General features: G+C 42.1%; 1 protein-coding gene across 1 annotated transcript in view; it reads left to right on the forward strand.

Annotated features, from left to right (window-relative positions):
- Positions 1-1,614: 1,614 nt before the first annotated feature.
- Positions 1,615-17,763, forward strand: part of LOC129367252 (lysyl oxidase homolog 4-like) — a 29,371-nt gene continuing 13,222 nt past the window's right edge. Inside the window, exons 1-7 of the mRNA XM_055041564.1 lie at positions 1,615-1,676; positions 2,384-2,656; positions 3,729-4,393; positions 5,025-5,236; positions 13,633-13,671; positions 13,786-13,993; positions 15,260-15,440. Of these exons, the coding sequence (XP_054897539.1) occupies positions 2,389-2,656; positions 3,729-4,393; positions 5,025-5,236; positions 13,633-13,671; positions 13,786-13,993; positions 15,260-15,440 (1,573 nt within the window). The 5' untranslated portion in view covers positions 1,615-1,676; positions 2,384-2,388. The remainder of the gene's footprint in view (positions 1,677-2,383; positions 2,657-3,728; positions 4,394-5,024; positions 5,237-13,632; positions 13,672-13,785; positions 13,994-15,259; positions 15,441-17,763) is intronic.

The following is a 17,763-nucleotide window of genomic DNA, read 5'->3' on the forward strand; positions in this document are numbered from 1 at the left end:
CAATCTGTGCAGCAGAACTTTGTGGTTGGCTCCAGGATTTTTATTTCTCATTGTTTTCAGTCAAAATCTCTCAGGCTGCTGCTTCCTGCTGCTGTCTCCTCGTCTCTCTGGTTCGCTTCTCACCTTCAAAGTTAACTTTTCACATAAAATATCAAAAGAGCTTGTCAAGTGCAACCTAGTGTATGAATATAATCTTCCTTGCAATACCGGTGTTAATCTATGTGGAATGTTTTTTCAACCCAGTCACAGGTCTTTTGCGGCCTTTAATATTCCGCGCCGAGGATTATCTTCTATTTAGTCCCAATTTGGAATCAGATTATTTTAATGTCGAGACGTAAATGTGAGTGCAGATGGTTCCCTGTCACAGTTAAGGTTCTAACTTGAATATGAATCCTTCCACAAACATGATAAACGACCCTTCATTCCAAATAGCATTTGGATGCATCAGATTCTGGGGAACGTTGCAAGTTTGAAACCCATCTTGATTCAAAACAGGAATGTATGTTAAATATAAAACTGACATCTCGGTCGATCTTTAAGGAACATTAAACGTTCGTGTTTTTCAGGTTGACAAACTTTCAACATAACGAGCATAAATCCCATGTTTAAATCGAGCTGTTCTGAAGACTGCGCCATAAATATTTCTCTCCACTAGAGGGAGCTGTCTGGCTTCAACATTTCTGCTTTTCCTGGACGTCTTCAGCTTGTCTTTGTCTTTAGAAGAAGCATTAAAGTATACAACACAAACACAACTATAGGATGTGAAGAAAGATGGGAGGTTATGTCTGATCACGTTGACGCGTGCTTCACAGTGAGCAGACGTTAACTACTACGTTAAATACAAGTAATTTCCTAATTTGCAGTTTGGGTTATAAAACATAGCTATATTTTTCTTTTTTTTTTACATTAAAGTCTTCAGGTGAAATCAGGCACATTAACTGATGGAGTGTCTTCTTTTTCTAAGAAGTGTCTGAGAAATAATTTGTCTCTATTCTTAGAAAGGTTCTGCAGTAACTCAGGAGGTGCCACGACTGAGGATGTTATGAAACTCAGCTTCAGCCACACATGCACATCTTGCTGAGCACATCTTATGCCACCCCCTAAATGTGAGCGATATGCATTGCCATGGATATTCATGCAGTAGTTTGTAAGCGATTAACAGGTTAAGAAGCTCAAAGGTGAAATATCACATTTTTATTGAGACTCAGGGGCTTTGTGACAGTCTGTACAAGTAAATAAAGGGACAAAAGCCAAACTTGCAATCTTTTATAATTTAGGGTCATGCTGCACATTTGGCTGGTTGGTGTAAAACTTTATGCGTATGCAGATAAGGTGTCACAAAGGTGCTCTAATTATTGTGCATTCATAATAACAACAAGCAAGCAAGCCAGTCTATTTTGTTTCCAGCCTTTTGACACAGTGGAGTTTCTTTTTTGTTGATTTTCTTTTAAAGAGCGGTCCGCAGTGGAGAGCAGAAACGTGCAACAAAGACGAGAGGGACAGAAGTGCTTAAGTGAATAAAAATGGGAGGGATTGATGAAGCTGCAAAATTTGAGGGAGTGACAGAAAAAGAAAGAGGGAGGGAAAAGAGAAGAACAGAAAGACAAGCAGGACCAAAGTCCCAGTTTCCTCTCCCTTCTTTCTCCCAGTGACTCCAAGGTGAGATCAGCAGATTGGTGAGTTCCACCTCAACACTTTGCTGTCCATTTTTCTTTTTTCTTAAGCTTTTCTCAGAATGGTAGGAAGAATTATGCAGAGCAAAATATAAATATCTAAAATTCTGCTTTTAATCAGATAGCTTAATTTCTCACTTCTCACTGACCAAATCTTTTCTTTACATTTCAAATGTTTCATCACTTCTCACTGACCAAAGTTTCTTTACGGTTCGAATGTTTTTTGTTTTTTGTTTTTTTTGTTTTATTTTTTTTTTTATGTGTGAGAACATTTTTTTATGACAGTGTTTATTTGCTTTTGTCTCTGTTGGCTAAATGTGACCAGCTAAACTTGAGGGTTTGTGGGAAGCCAGAGTTTCCGCTGGCTGGATGAAGAGACTACTTTTAGCTTCGGTTATTACACCCTGAGCCCTCACTGGTCCAGACTACCTCCAAGGGATCTTATTGTCCTTTATTTCACCGATTATTTTTAAAGTAAATAAATTATAAAAAAAAATAAAAAAGCACAAATCATAAATCTCTCAACTTATTGAAGAGTGTCCCATAAAGGCTTTAAGCAAAAGTTTCTAATTATATGTTTGCCAGGGTGTGGAATGTGGGCTTCAAGTCTGTGCATAATTTTTAGGATTTTTGTGGTGAAATTTATTTTTTTTCTGTCACATTTTTATCATCCCTCCTTCTCTCCCCCACCTGCGTCTCTGCCTCTGCAGCAAGCATGCAGTCTCTCAGCTCCCTGTCCATCCTCCTCGTCCTGCTTCTCCTCCACGCCTCACAGCTGTCTGCGCAGGAAGTGCCGATACGTCTCGCAGGCGTGGGTCGACGGAACGCAAACGAGGGACGTGTGGAGGTGTTCCACGACGGATCCTGGGGCACAGTGTGCGATGACGAGGTGGATATTAAACTTGCCAACGTGCTCTGCCGGCAGCTGGGCTTCCAGCGCAGCTTCACCTGGGCACACAGTGCCAAGTTTGGCCAAGGACAAGGTAGGGGCAAACAGAAGCAAGTAAACTCCTCACCAGCAGCAAGTGGATAGTTTGCAAGTTTCCACATGCAAACTTTTCAGATTTGTCACATGGTAACCACAGGTTTTAATGAGCTTAATTACTTTGTTCAGGACAAGGTTGGGCAAATTCGTCAGGTGGAGGAGAAATGATACATCGCTTTAAAATGTCTGCACAGCTTTTGCTCGTCTAGACGTCTGTTCTTCTGTGAGCACAGAAGTCTTGCCATGAGTGCTTGCCAACTTGCCAGTTGGACTTGGAGCTGGACTTTAACTTGGCTGTTCTAGAGCATTAATGTGCTTTGATCTAAACCAGTCCATTGTGTCCACTGTGGCTGTATGTTTATAGTCGCTGCTGGATCATGAACCACTGGTCTATTCTAGGGTATTTTGCAGCAGGCCTCTTCCGCCATGTTTCTACATTTGGTAAACTGGTACATTCCTAGTTTCTTTTTACCTGCTCCTCCAGAGCTGTGGGCTTTTTGGCTGCTTCTCTGATTAATTCTCTCCTTACTTAGCCTGTCACTTTAGGGTAGCCAATTGGTAGGTTTGCACTGGTCCCATAAAATGTCTGCTTTCAGGCCATTAGTTGAACAGAACTCTGCGAGATGTTCAAAGCCGAAGAAATGGTTTCATAACCTGACCCTGCTCTAAAACTGTCACAATAACACCGGTGTCCTCATGGACCCATTTAGACGGTTTGGCGGAGATGTTTAAGACAATAAGCTTCTCCACAACTTCCTAACAGAAAGTCTTCTGTGTTCTTGGGTCTTCACTATGCCGATTGTTCTCGGACTAAGCTTTGAGGCCTTTACAGAACAAGACATTCGAATCAGAATTGAGATTAAACTTTTATCTAAGTCAATGGGTCCATGAGTACACCCGTCTCTTCATGTCATGTTTTGAAGGTGACAGTTAAATAGCACAGAGTATTTGCATTTTACAACTTTATAACGTCCTGATAAAATAGTGTCATAAACCGTCAAGAGGTGGGAATGTTTCAACATTGCATTGTATTTATTTTTTTTATTAATGATGACTGTTTTGTTTCATAGGTCATATCTGGTTAGACACGGTGCGCTGCCAGGGCTCAGAGACCTCTGTTGCTGAGTGTCAGTTCAGCGGTTGGGGAATCAATGACTGCACCCACGCTGAAGACTTGGGTGTCATTTGCAGCCCGGAAAGAAGACCTGGCTTCCCCCCTGCCATTTTAGAAGAGACAGCTTCATCTTCAGGTCAACGGCCAAGCCAACAGAGGCAAAGAAACTCACCGCCTCCGCCGGTGCAACCTGCAACCCCGGCAAACTCCTACTCAGCAAGAGGCCACGAGATCGCCCTTCATCGCAGCACGTCCTCCTCCCGCCGCAGCAGCGTCTCGCCCCGGGAAAACGGTCACGAGATCCAGATCTCCAGGCGAAATCGAGGCGGCTCGAGAGCAAGCCAGCAGGTCAGCCCACCACTGCCGCGGGGTCACCAGCTGCCCTCGCGCCTCGCAAACAGCGACGCCTACAGGCAGAGGCAGGAGGCGGCGAGAGCAAGTTCTCAGGCCGCGAGGCGCGAGCCTGGAGTGCAGGCGAACAGGCAGCCCCAACCTCAACCTCCCGCCCAGATCCACTCTGACCGGAGGAGCGACAGGCCTCAGCAGCTCAGCGGAAACCATGTGGAACCAGACCCAGTTTATCCAGACGTGGATTTGGAGGCTGATGTTCAATACACACAGGTGAAAACACACTCACAGCCATGTAACACACCCAGTCTGGTTTGGTACCAATTTCAACCGAAATGTCATTTGTGGTGCTGCTGCCTAGCGAGCATATATATAATTAGAGACATACCTAAAACCTCAAGCTTCCCTAGATACACTTCTCGGGCACCGAGATGTTCTGAAGTTTAGCCTAACCACCGGTGGCTCGTCTTCTGAAGGAAACGTCTCGGATTAGAGGAAATTGAGCCGTTTGTCATTCACGCTCCAATTTTTCCCCGCCCTTTCTTCCACTTGCGGCCATGACATTTTCTCACTAGTTTGTAAGCAACCTGACACATTTCACAAACTATGCGTTCACTGTTAGTTTCCTTCCTGAGCTCGCCATGTGCCTGATTAGAGAAGGTGATGACTGAGGCGTGTTATCGTTTTTGTTGTTGTTGTTTTTGTCGCGATTGCGTGCCGTCTACTGCTGTTTGCCCAAACAAAGCTGCAACGGCTCGCATGACCGGGAGTTTTATTGCTTCACCCTGGTGCCTCACTGAAAAAGTTGAGGTCAGAGTCCTAAAAGATTTATATGTAGAGAGAGAAAAAGTTATATAAAATTTTTTTAAAAAAACTCTACTTGTTTGCTTAAAACCCCCCACAGGGATCTGAAAGGATTTACCTGGAGGAGGCTCGTCTTCGGCCCGTGCTGTCCGGCAACCATGGTGGTCTGGTGACGGAAGGAGTCCTGGAAGTGAAGCACGCTGGGAAGTGGCGTCATGTGTGCAACAAGGGATGGGACCTGAGCAGCAGCCGTGTCGTGTGCGGCATGCTGGGGTTTCCAGCAGCTGAGTCGTTTGACCAAAACCCTTACAGGTAAGTATGTCAGAGTGGGCGGCACAGACGAGGTCATGGAAAGAAGGCACCGGCAGAAACGTTTATTTCCTAAAAGTCTATTTTATGACGAGGATATAAAGAGCAAATGGGAGGTTTACATCACCGCGCAGGTTACAGACCGTGTCTAGTAGAGGTCAGCCGAAGCAGCTGTCATTTGTCCGACCACAGTTGGCATGACTTGGTGACTTTGCAAAGGTCACCAGATCTGCCTCCCTCACCAAACATGTGGGCCTCATCTCAGGCCTTTAAAATAGTTCTTCAAAGCATATAATTAATGTCAGACTGTAAAATGATCATTCTTCTCGTGATGCATCTTTGTATACGGAGTGCTGCAAAACACCTTTGGGTTTTTCATGTTTCAGGTCATCAAACAAGCTTTCTTATAAGACACAAATAATCTATTTCATTTATTAAATAAATATCCAAGTCAAACTAGCCCTGTGTGGAAGGGTAATTGCCCCTTAAACTTAATTACTGGTTAAGTGCCCCTGGGCTTCAGCAACTACTATTTCTGGTGCTTTTAAATCACTGTGGATGAATTTAGACCCACTCTTCGATGCAGAGTTGTATTATTTGACATATTTATGTATCGATAGCCTTCTAGAGATACATAGTCAATAGAGTTTGGCTAGGCCACTCCAAAACCTTCAATTGTTTTGTTATTGATCCATTCAGAGCTGATTTTGCAGCTACATCTCCAAAATATGCTTAAGCCAGGCTAGATATCATCCTGGGTTTTGGCAAATGTGAGACGAGCCCTTGCATTCTTTTTGGTCATCTTCCCTCCCCTGGATGCCTTTTTTGCCCACTATGTCTTATTGCCTAAACCTCGGGTATGTAATTTTCAATAAAAATATTTTTTTCACATATTTGTTAAAACTCTCACAATGTCATGACAGGATGAGATGTGAAAAAAAAAAACAGCTCCTCTGCCGTCTCCCAGTGATAACTACAGAAACACACAGAGTTGGGAGGACGGTCTGGGTTCTGTCAATCATCCTCACATATGTGTTGCTCATTCCCACCAGTTGCGGTCTGCTAGGCTACAGTAGAGCCAGTCATAAATGCTAAGTCTAAGGCCTCTGATAATGTAAACAAGTTTCCAGCAACAGTAAGTTGTTTCTCTGCCCTTAGCACATTGAGCAGCGTGTACATGAGGGTGACTGACAGCACAAAGACCCTCCCCCTGGCTCTGATTAATTGGTTTTGGTGTATTTCTTCAGACAAAACAGTAGTACTTCAATCCTTCCAGATTATCTGTATAACATCATGCAGTCAATACATAGCGACATTTTGAGCAAATATCTAAAAAGCATTCCTTTAAAAAAAAAAAAAAGTTATGTACCACAGCTTCAATCTTGAACAATGACCTTTTACTCAGGCGTATGAAGTCGGCAAGTATTCAAAAGTTGTTTTAATGATCCCTTTGGAGCAGCTGCAGAGAACAACAGCTTATGCGAAAAGAATGTGTTGTCAAAGAAACGATTAGTCATCCGCTTAAAACTTCAATTTACAGTTCATCACTAGTCATGTTGGATCCAAAAGCATACCACGTTTATAGATTTTTACGTAATAAGCACATAAAATTTCCTATTTGTTTCCTACTATTTCACTATTCCAATATCCAAAGTTGTGCATGAGCACGTGACTAAACCATCAGTGTGGACTGAGAGCCGTGACGAGAGTTTTCTGCTCATAACTCATCTGTTATCCATCAGACCATGATCATTTTCTCCACTAATCGCACCCAGTGGGTATGTCAATATTTTTATGTGCGTAATCTGTCTGCTTTCAAGCTTGAATACCCACTGAGCACCTACACAAACTTTCAAAGCCCTTAAAAACATACCATCGAAAACCCTAACACCTCACTTATGCCCACATGTTAATACATTCCTAACTATTTCCAAAACCGTGCCCGAGCACACACACACAAATTTGCATGCAAACACACACAGAATCAAACACAGCCCTCCACGAGTCTGTCTGCCCACAGAGGTCTTTTTAGGGCTCGGCTAACAGGAGGACTGCACTGACCGCCGGTCTGCAAAGTACCATATGTCTCTCCGTGTGAGTGGCCAATAATTACCCCTTGTGACCTGAGGAGCAGAAAACAAGCAGCTTCTCCTCAACTGCCCCATAAAAACACACCACAAAGTGTCTCATAAAACTATTTGTTTGGATCCCTGCGGCCATCTTGATCAGGATTCTCTGGAAGAAGATCCCAATGGATCTTTTCTGGTTAAATAAAAAAAAAAGAGCTAAAGCAAACAAACAGACGAAGATGTCGGTTGGATGGTGAGAGAAAATATGTCTGTATTTATTAAGCTTGCCGGTCTATTTGTGTCGCCGAGCAGTCCTTTTAGGTAAAACAGTAGGAATATCAGTTGTGACCTAGTTGAGTTTTGTAATAAAATAAGTGTAATGCTTGCATAATGAACACATTCCACAAATGCCTCAGAATCATCCAGAGAAACATCACAGATTGTGCCAAAAACCAATCTAGGAGCTTGTATAAAAACTAAGTAAGGGAACAAATCGTGTTTGTTTTTTTGTCAACCTCCACCCCATCTGGGAAATGACTGGAAGCAAATATTTTTTTCCAACAGTAAACATGTGGAGGGGGTTCAAAAGAATTTTTTTGTTGTTTTTTTTTTCTACCACAGAAGCGTCAGGTTAATCAGATACTTGTACTGGACGTAGGAGCAGCTTAGCGAGTCTCTTTTTTTCCAGTCTGGAGTGATTCATGTTTGCTTGTTAACCTTTCTTCCACAAAGACAACTTTTTTAAACTAACAAGACCCAAATGTCATTTCCTATGACAGAATCTTCAAATCTCGTTGCTGTGCTGTAATCTTGCATCAGTCAGAAAGTGACCTGGACTTTCAGGCACTCTGAGACAGCGCCCCCCAGTGGTAGCACGGGAAATTCTTATGTGAGGACAGTTGAAACCAGACATCTACATAAAAAGACAAACACATTTTTTTTCTCACTGTCTGAAGTTAAATCAATTTGTTTTAGGTAAGTCAGATTTACCAAAATTGTTCATATTTGCTAAATGCCAGAAAATTTATCAAGAACATTTTTTGAGGTTTTTCTTTTTTTGTAGTTTTTTTCTCAAAAACAAACAGAATAATTGTCTTTTAAAATGTGTGATTGGACCGATGTTTTTGATTTTCCTTCCACAAGCTTCTGATAGACAAACTGGCAGAGTTGAATGTTTTTTAAGACCATGCCTGAAACACACTGTTTACTGTTTGACATGATGGGAAAGTAAAAGGAGAGGGATTTGTGCAGCTGTACAAGTCTGGTTCATCCTTGTGAACAATTGCCGGCACAGACATGACTAGGACGTCGAACCAAAAAGGAGGCGGGTTTGATCACCTTTTGGTCCGAAATGTGCAGATTGGCCCCAAAACAAAAGCCAAAGACCTCGAGTAGATGCTGGTCGAATCTGGTGAAGCAGTTCTGAACCAAAAATATAATCATTTTTGAGACATGGTCTGATGAAACTAAAGTGGAACTGTTTGGACATAATTATCATCATTTGGAGGGAGAATGACAATTAGGATGGTGTGGCAAGTTAGGATAAGGGTGGCAGCATCAAGTTGTGGTGTTGAGTTGCTGCAGCAGGAACTGGTGCACTTCACAAAATAGACGAGGAAAGAACCTCGTGTGGAAATATTGAAGCAGCATCTAAAGATATCAACCTGAAAGTAAACGTTTGAGCATAGACTAGTCCTCCAAATGGACAAGAACCCTGAGCATCGTCCAGCCAAAGCGGTTACAACGTGGCTTAAGGGCAACAAAGTGGACCAGACGCTTGTGGAAGGAAACCCAAAAGGGTCGACCAAAGTCAAACAGTTGAAAAGACAGTTACCGTCCATTTTGAGTACAAGAAAAGTTGCAACAAAGAAACTTAAAATGTTCTCGCCAAATTTTCTGGCATTTAACAAATAGAAATAATTGTGCGAATTCAAACTAAGCTAAGTCTGATTTAACAACAGACTGAGAAAAAAAAAAGTTTTTCTGTATTTTTATTCTGTATGCAAATATCTGGTTTGAACTGCAGATAACACAACATAGTAGCATATCTAAAAGTAACATAATTTTTATTTGTCAAGAAATCAAAATCCATTTTTAGCTTTAAAATTGCTCTATGTTGCTCTTATACACTGAATTTGAATTAGATACAAGGACGTATGTGGCGTTACATTGACAACATGTGAAAAAGTTCAAAAGATGACTTGTAAGGAGACTTTACAAGTCAAGACAGGAACCTTGACGCCAATTATGGTAGAGGTTTATGGAGAGAGTTTGGGCTGGCTGAACAGTAATTTACCAAATTTAGTTTTCAAAAGGTAGGGAAGCAGCTTTCTTTTTTTATTCGACAGAGAATAATGCAGTCAAAATGTTTGCAAGGTACTAAAAAAAAGGTCAGATAAATACCGCCGGTGGAGAAGCAGTTCATTTGAAATCAGAATGCTTCAGATCAGTGCATATTATCACGTCTTCCTTCCCTCTGGCGAAGCGCTTAGTGCAACAAACAGCTCTAATTCTGCCAGATGAATCTATTGGACACTCTGTACTGTCAGCACTTCACTCTCTGCCTCTCTCTTTCCTGGTGTAATGGATCCCTTTGTCTTTGACTGCTAGCTTCTCTCATTTTTACAGATGTTTCACTGACCCGCTTTTAGCTGTGCGCACCAAAAAGAAACACTCAATTCATTCCCCAGCTCCATTGTTTCATAACTTTCTCAATCTCTTTGAAGCTTACAGTAACTTCATCGGCTTCTCCAATCCAGTTCCATTTCACCCAGATTAAAACCACCGCCTCATCGCCTTTTTCTGCGTTTCACTAAACGTTCTTATGGAAAGAGCATCATCGGGACCCCTTTACATTTTTAGAGAGGGTGGGGATGATGACGGGTCGTTATGAAGCAAGAATGGAAATCTCCCATGAGCCGATTGTTCCTGAGTTTGCGCAGAGGTTTGTAATGACAGGTTATCTTCAGCTTCTTGTGAGTCAGCGTCTCGTTCCGCGGTGGCTTCTCGTGTTGTGTTGTTAGAGTTTCATTAAACCCCAATCAAGCTGACGATGCTATGAAATAAGAGAGTCTTCCCCACACGGCTCTGCTCCCAACCTTTATACAGCTCTTTATTGTTCTGCAATAAAACTGCCAGATCAAGTCAGTTTCAATCTGTTCCCAAACCATCACACAGCCTCCCACAGTTGTTTGGTTCTCAGAAGCTGAAAGACAGCTGACAACCGAAAACGCTTACTTACTTGTAAGGAACCCTTAACAAAAAAGGTGGACCCTTCCAATAAAAGCCGGAGACATCGGTCTTACATCACGTGCTGCACGTTTCCCACCGTGCTCTCATGACGTTTGGTTTTAGCCTCGACTTTAAAGAGCTTTGTTTACTAGGAGAGAGCTCAGGGGGAGTAGATATGTACGTGCATATTTCCCTGTCTGCTGTGTGTGAACCAACATGCTACTGCTGGACCACAAGGCAGACACTGCCAAGCAGAGCAGGCAATTATATGGGTAGCACTCTCACCCCTCTTCCCCCGTCTCCAAACCATGAACCAACACCCCCACATCGTCTGTCTCTCTCTCTCACTTTGATTTACTGCCATGTTGTGTAAGGCTTTAAATGGTGCAAACACGCACACACGCAGAGAAATATGGCTCTCTCACATAATCACATGCAAACAGATGCTGAAACACACCACTTGCGTATAGCTTTGACTCAGCGGATTTCATGTGGCACCTTCCGAGATCCACCCACGACGCTTTTTGCGTTTACTGACAAAAAAGCAAAAAATGGAAACAACCCCCCTCAAACACCTCTATAAAATTAATAGGCTAAACTGCAGTACCAATATCCTAAAATACCACATCTCAAAAGCCATTTGCTCTTAAATTTTACTCTTAAACTAGAAATAGATGGAAGCATCTTATCTAGCGCCTGCAGCTATACGGCTGTCCACACTGTGCGTGTCAGTTTGCTGTTGTTAATTTGCCGGCTTGCCGCTCTTTCTATAAGCTAACAATGTAGCGGAGCTAGCTAAAAATGAATAGGCAAAGTTTTAACCCTCCCATAGTTCCCGTAGTGGACCCCGCCTGTGCTTTTTACTGTGTGCAGTGTTCTGGCAGAGTTGCTGGTTTTATAGCTTTTTTTTGTGTGTATGTGTGTGTGGTTTTGCAAACTAAAGATCTTGTCGGGCCACCTGCTTGGCCAACTGTGACATCTGCCGCGCTCTTCCTGAGTATCACGCTGAGAATGCTACAGGGTTAAACAATTTAATCTTCTCGAAACTTTGCCAAAATTATAGAAATCTAGCAAACTTGTTTCACTTTTTACTCCACTGTAAGTCAAAGACACACTCCTTGAACCTGGGAATCTCCATCCTCCTGTGGATTAGACCAATAGTTTTTATTATTTAGTAAAATTTGTGAAAAAATAAATAAATAAAATAAAAAATAATTTTTTTTTAAAAAGCCGATGTTTTTGTGGGCCATGCGCATTATACACATGTGGCCTGTATTTTTCTGGTTTAGGTTTGTGGGTCAGGTGCAGTGTTAATACTGTGCGTACCCTCCAATAATATCCTGCAGGCTCCCCTAGTCTGGACCATATCTGTACATCTCTGTTTCCAAGTACAACTGTACTGAAATACATTTTTGAAACAGCCATACAGCAACACGTGACATTAATCTGTCTTTTTAAGAAAAACACAACAAACAAAGAAGATAGAAATATAACTTTCTTAAGTATTTTCTAGTTTCCTAGACGTGGTCCTAGCATGATGCTAAGGAGGAGAGCAGAAAATGCCTGAAACTACATGAAAAAATGTGTAAAAGTGCACATGGGGTCAGTGTGACCCCACTGGACCCCTAAACTAGTGAGGTCAAAATGACTCCATCTCTTAAGGCCATGGAAGGCTTCATTTTACATTAGGTTTTCCCTCACAAGTCAAAATCTCTGAAGTTCAATTAAAAAAATTTTTTTTTATAAATCATAGGAAGTTCCATGAAAATTAAATGAAAGAATCTGAACTCAAAATCCAGTATAATTGCAGGTTATTTAGTGTAAATGTATTTCTGTAGCATTTGAATATATAAAATAAAGAGAAATAAGATGTTGCTAGTTTTTGTTAGCATGCTAAAAATTAGCAAGTCTTTTAGCTGCTTTCATCCACACAGCCACACTCACACACAGGAAGGAAGCGACTTCACTTCAGGGCGTAGCTTAGATGAGGAGAAGCAGCAGAATGCTGTTTTCCGGGGCCGTTCTGTGATGTCCCTTGAGGAAGCATGGTAGTGCGCCAGCGCTGTAACTCCATTGTCCTGGGACACTGTTATCACTTATTTGGCTTAAATAAATTTGACTGATGATTTTAATTCTGTTCTCTTGCTTATTTGAAACTGTCCTTCCCCCCATCCCCACAAACTGTCCGGATGAAAACAATTCTTAATCTGTTTTCTTCACAAACCCATCCAGCCTCAGACATGTGCAAAATAACTCGGGAGACACTGGAACGCTTCGATTTTCCTGGAGAGGAAAGGTCTCTTATTTTAGGCTGCTAAATATTTAATTGCATCATGAATCATGAACCAGATTCATCTGGTTGTCCAGTAAATTCTAAATTCAGCTCTCTGACTGACTTTGTTCATTCATGAAGAGTCGGTCACGTGGTACCTGTCTGTGGCTACGCAGACTGACCCGAGTGGTCAGCTACAATGTTTCACGTCCAAACGTACGGGGCCTCGTTTTGTTTAAACACTGCGGCCCCTGTTGGATGAGACCCTTGCTGAATGAAACTGGACACAGTTTAAAGATTCCTGTTGGCTTTGGCAGGCATCTGCAAAAACTCTGCAGGGATTGACATGCAGCGGTTGGAGTCAGACAATTTTTATTAGCCCCGGTCGGCGACCCGTTTTGCTCTATTCATAACTTCTGTTTTCATTGCATGGTTTTCTCGAATCAGAAATTCGCTGCGGACATATAGACAAACAGTGAGGCAGGATGACAAGCAAACCCTCGAACTAGCAGGTCCAACAAGATGAAATGAAAGGACTTTTTTTTTAAATGTCCTTTGCTTCAGTTCAACTAAATCGAAAGTCTAAATTTCTAACATTAGGTGTTTCTGAGAGGAGCTCTTTGATCATGCTTTGCCTCCTTCTTGTTTGTAATTTCACCTTATTTATTCAAAATTCAATGGACCACGTTGCACAAAAGGACTGGAGAAAAGGACCTCTGAGAAAGAGGGACCGTGGGAACATACTGGACTGTGGGATTGCTCAGTATGTTTAACGTAAAGCTACATTGTTGCTCCGACTAATAAAAATGCCCTTTTCTGTCCTTCAGGAAACTGTGGGACTCTAAGATTGCAGATCCCTCATCAAGGTAAGATCAGAGTTTCCTCCTGGAAATAAACTAGTACATTTCAGTTCAATCTAAGGGGTTTAATTTAAACCCAGTTATTGATGCACTTCATGTGTCACTTCGTCTCTTTCCCAGGCTGAGATCCCAGATCGCTAAGAAGGCTTACTGGGTGGAGAAGGTGCAGTGTCAGGGTCTGGAGGTGTCCTTGGCACAGTGCCCCGCACAGCTGTCCCTCCCCAGGAGCGATGTCCCATGCAAGGGGGGCATGCACGCAGTGGTCCGCTGCGTCCCTGGATTCCCGTTCGAGCGTTTCGGCAGAGCTCCCGCTCCACCTCCTGTCGCGGTCAGTGAGGAAAACCGAAGCAAACATATGAAGGGTTGAAACTTAAACATCACAGTGAGACAGTTTGGTCCATCTGCGAAGCTCGTCAGTTTCATAAACAAGTAAAATTGAGGAAATTCCAGTATTTAAACCTGTTGTGACATTTTAATAGGTTTAGCTAATTGAAATGATTTTCCAGCTTCCTTTCTTCTGGAAAAGTCAAAGTTTCAAAGAAGAGCGGTATTAATTAATTTTCCGTTTTATGCTGAAATAATAATACGGCACCTGAAAGATATGTTTCACTCACCACTATGTGTTTATCAGTTTTTAAGTGATATCAACGAGGAGAATTCACTTTAAATGAACTCAAACAGCTGTGTCTGAGCTTACCTAATTTGTTGCATTTTCCTCAAAAGATAACAGGATTTAAACTTTTAGGTGGGACAGGTTGACGTTTTTCAATCGTGTCCTGTTTAGAAAACGTCTCATGGTGCTTTTTATGTTTTTAAAGATAACTGATGGTTTAGGATCTAAGATTAATATCCCATATGCTGTAAATCACGTTGTGCCCTCATTTAGTACAAAGGTATAAATCTAGACTAATTGGTCCCAGAGACAAAAGCTGAAGTCCAGTTAAAGTCAAATTGGACTTAAAATTCAGCATTTGCACTCACTGTTTTATGAACCTGTACACCGTTTTCATGCCAGCAATGAGCAGGTAATTTATTCATATGTTAGTTTTTAATTTTGAATCAGTGAAGATGTAGTTTTTTACACCTGGTATATATAAAGGTAGCAACTCTGACAGTCGACCATTTTCTTGGTTGATTCTTTTCTCAAGTCATGTTTCTGACAGGCAGATTCTTCCTGTCAGAAACGCCTCCCTCCTCTGTTTAGCATGTAAATATTCACCTTTTTATAAAAGCAAAGCAAACATGACGCTGCCTTAAAGCTGCATTTAGGATGTGCGTTTGCATTGTCCACTTTGCTGGTTTTGAAGATGGTAGAGGTCCACTTTGGTTTCGTCTTCTCTTGGTGTTCCATTCAGCCTGTGGGACAAACTAAAATGGATTTATACTAAGTGACTAAATTATAAGACTTTGTCTCCGGCTGTTAAGATATTATCTGCTCACAATATTTTGACAGAACCTCAGGTCAAAAACGTTGACCTATCCCTTTACTGAAACCTCATATGAAACTGTTGCAAGTGAAAATGAATAGTGGCTTGTGAAAAATAAATATGTCAACCAAAACTCGGTTTAATTATCTGAAAATGATTCCTTCCAGCCTCTGGTCCGTCTGAAGGCCGGGCCGCGTCTCGGAGAGGGCCGTGTCGAGGTCATGAAAGAGGGAAAGTGGGGCACGGTGTGTGACCACCTGTGGGACCTGAACGCAGCGAGCGTGGTCTGCAGAGAACTGGGCTTTGGCTCTGCAAAGGAGGCGCTCACCAGGGCTCAACTCGGACAGGGTAAGCAATGACAATAGACGCTTCAACCTGTACATTCAAAATGCTGTTGGAAGCTTTTCTGATGCTTTCTGAGATGCAGTTCACTCTCTTCGTCTTCTTTGGGGCTGAGGGTTAGAATGTAGGTCACTAAAGTTTTCTCTTCAGTGACCTACATTCCTTCTGCATCTATAGCACGAACAGAGCAGCAGAGTGATTGAGACTAAACACCTCACAGTGCTACCGACTGTTCCTTAAGTTCGCTCTTCCATCTCCACGCACTTTTGAAGACAAATAAACGCAGTGGGAATGATTACAGCTTGATGTCTGCTGATTGTTGAGGAACTCTCCCCATGACCAATTATATAAAATGTAAACTAAGCTAGGAGGGTCAAAAAGAAAAGAAAAAAGAAAGAAACGGCATGCGTTATTGTCAAAATAAACTCGCTGGCTGAGAAAAAGCTTGCGCCGCTTTGAAACCGGGACGTCAGGCAATCAGTGGCGGGCAGGAGCAAACATTCGCACGTAATTTGTTTTGGGTTGAGCTTTTGTTGTGGGTGAGGAAATGTATCCTCCGAGCCGGCTGTCGTGGAGTCGAGCTTTTTTTGTTTTCTTTTCTTTTCTCCTGCAAACAGCAGCGAGACCCCACTTTCTCACACTCGCTTCCAGTGGTTCTTCTCGCCGAACTCCTTGCAGTTGGCCTGTAATCACGTTCATTTCCTCCCATTATCTTTCTGCCCAAACGAGCACTCAGCATGTCCTTTAATAGTCTGGGTGAATTTCCTTCTCTCTACTTTCCTTAATGGAATAATTCTTGGAAAGCATGTGCGTGCCGCTTTAAATGCTGTATTAAAACTAGGTGGCATGGTCAGGGTGTCGGAACGGAGCGAAGTGGCTTCAAGGTTCTTTTCTGATCTATAAGAGTGAAACGTAAAGACGGGGCTGCGCAGTCAGCGGAGACAGCCTGACGCTATCCACTTGATGACATCATCAGCTTTTTAAAGCCTAATTACAGGGCATGGAGGGGCTCCTGCCTGGGCCTCGCACACCTACACAAACATAGACTTTCTAACAGATTTTGCTCGTTTTTTTTTTGTTGTTGTTGTTTTGTTTTGTTTTTTGCAATTTGGGATTTATTTTGGTTCTAAGAAGCAGAGCGTTCTAAGACTCAGAGCCACATCACACATGCATTTGTGTTTGCAGAGCCATTTCAGGGCCTTTCATGTACTCTCCAAACGAGGCCAAGTCCAAGGTTTCCTGAAGCACTAGAGAGAGTTTGACTAGAGGACCTTTTGACTCCTGCTGATCACCACGCCGATCTCTGATATTCCCTGTATTTCATTATTTGATCATTTTAGGTTGTGCAACTCGCATAGCCACTGATGTAGCTTGCGATATATATACGTTTTTTTCTGTTCTGGCCTGTAAATCATGCAGCTCTCATTTTTACTTTACCCTAAAACCAAACATAATTTTTGATACCATTATTTACAAGACCTCCTCCAGTTTGACAAAGTTAGTACCTTCCACAAAGTCACTGCTTCACTCAAAGAGTTCCTACATATATTTTACACCAGGGACGTTCAAAGTGTAGCCCAGGGGCCATTTGTGGCCTTCTGTAGGATTTTGTTGACTCCCACCAAACACAATTCAGGAAAGAAGAGGATTCGTTTAAACTGATCAGACTTGGCTAAATGCAGCAAACGCTGACCCATGTCAGACAAAGGACAAAAACGAGCATAAAGAAGACGACAGTGGACGTGAAAAATGCTGGGAAATTATTTTGATTGATGTTTTTGACCAATAATAATTATTGGAGAGATAGAAATAGCAGATAACTGAAGTAGAAATGCATTCTTTCCCATTTTATTAATGTGTTGCGTCCCTTGTCCTCCTGCCAGGACCTCAAACACCTTCGCAAACTTAGACGTGCTAGCAGACCTTCCTTCATTTTGCAGTTTGGCTTCTAGAAAGCCGAGTTTCAGAACCACATCAGAAGTCCAGAAGGCATTTGAGCTTTTAACAGACATTGTGTTTGCAGAGCCAATTTAGAGTCTTTGATGTGTGCGTTTGTGCAGGACCAAGTCTGCTTGAGGTGAAGAAGAGAGTTTGATTTGGACATATTTTACCTACCACTGACTGTCCCCCTCACACTCATGTCCCTTTTTTCATAGTCAGAGTTTGTTTGTGTGTTTTGAATCAAATGCAAATAAAATCTGCAGATAATTTCTTACTTTACTTGAGTTTATAACCAAATGCGTGACACTTAGGAGGAAGTGTACTTTGTTAAAAGGCTTACAATTGTGGAAGTTCAATTTCTTTTTTGAGAAGCTGATACTGGCTTAGT

Source organism: Poeciliopsis prolifica, unplaced genomic scaffold (assembly GCF_027474105.1).
Source record: "Poeciliopsis prolifica strain line A6 unplaced genomic scaffold, Auburn_PproV2 SCAFFOLD016, whole genome shotgun sequence".
NCBI classification, from domain to species: domain Eukaryota; kingdom Metazoa; phylum Chordata; class Actinopteri; order Cyprinodontiformes; family Poeciliidae; genus Poeciliopsis; species Poeciliopsis prolifica.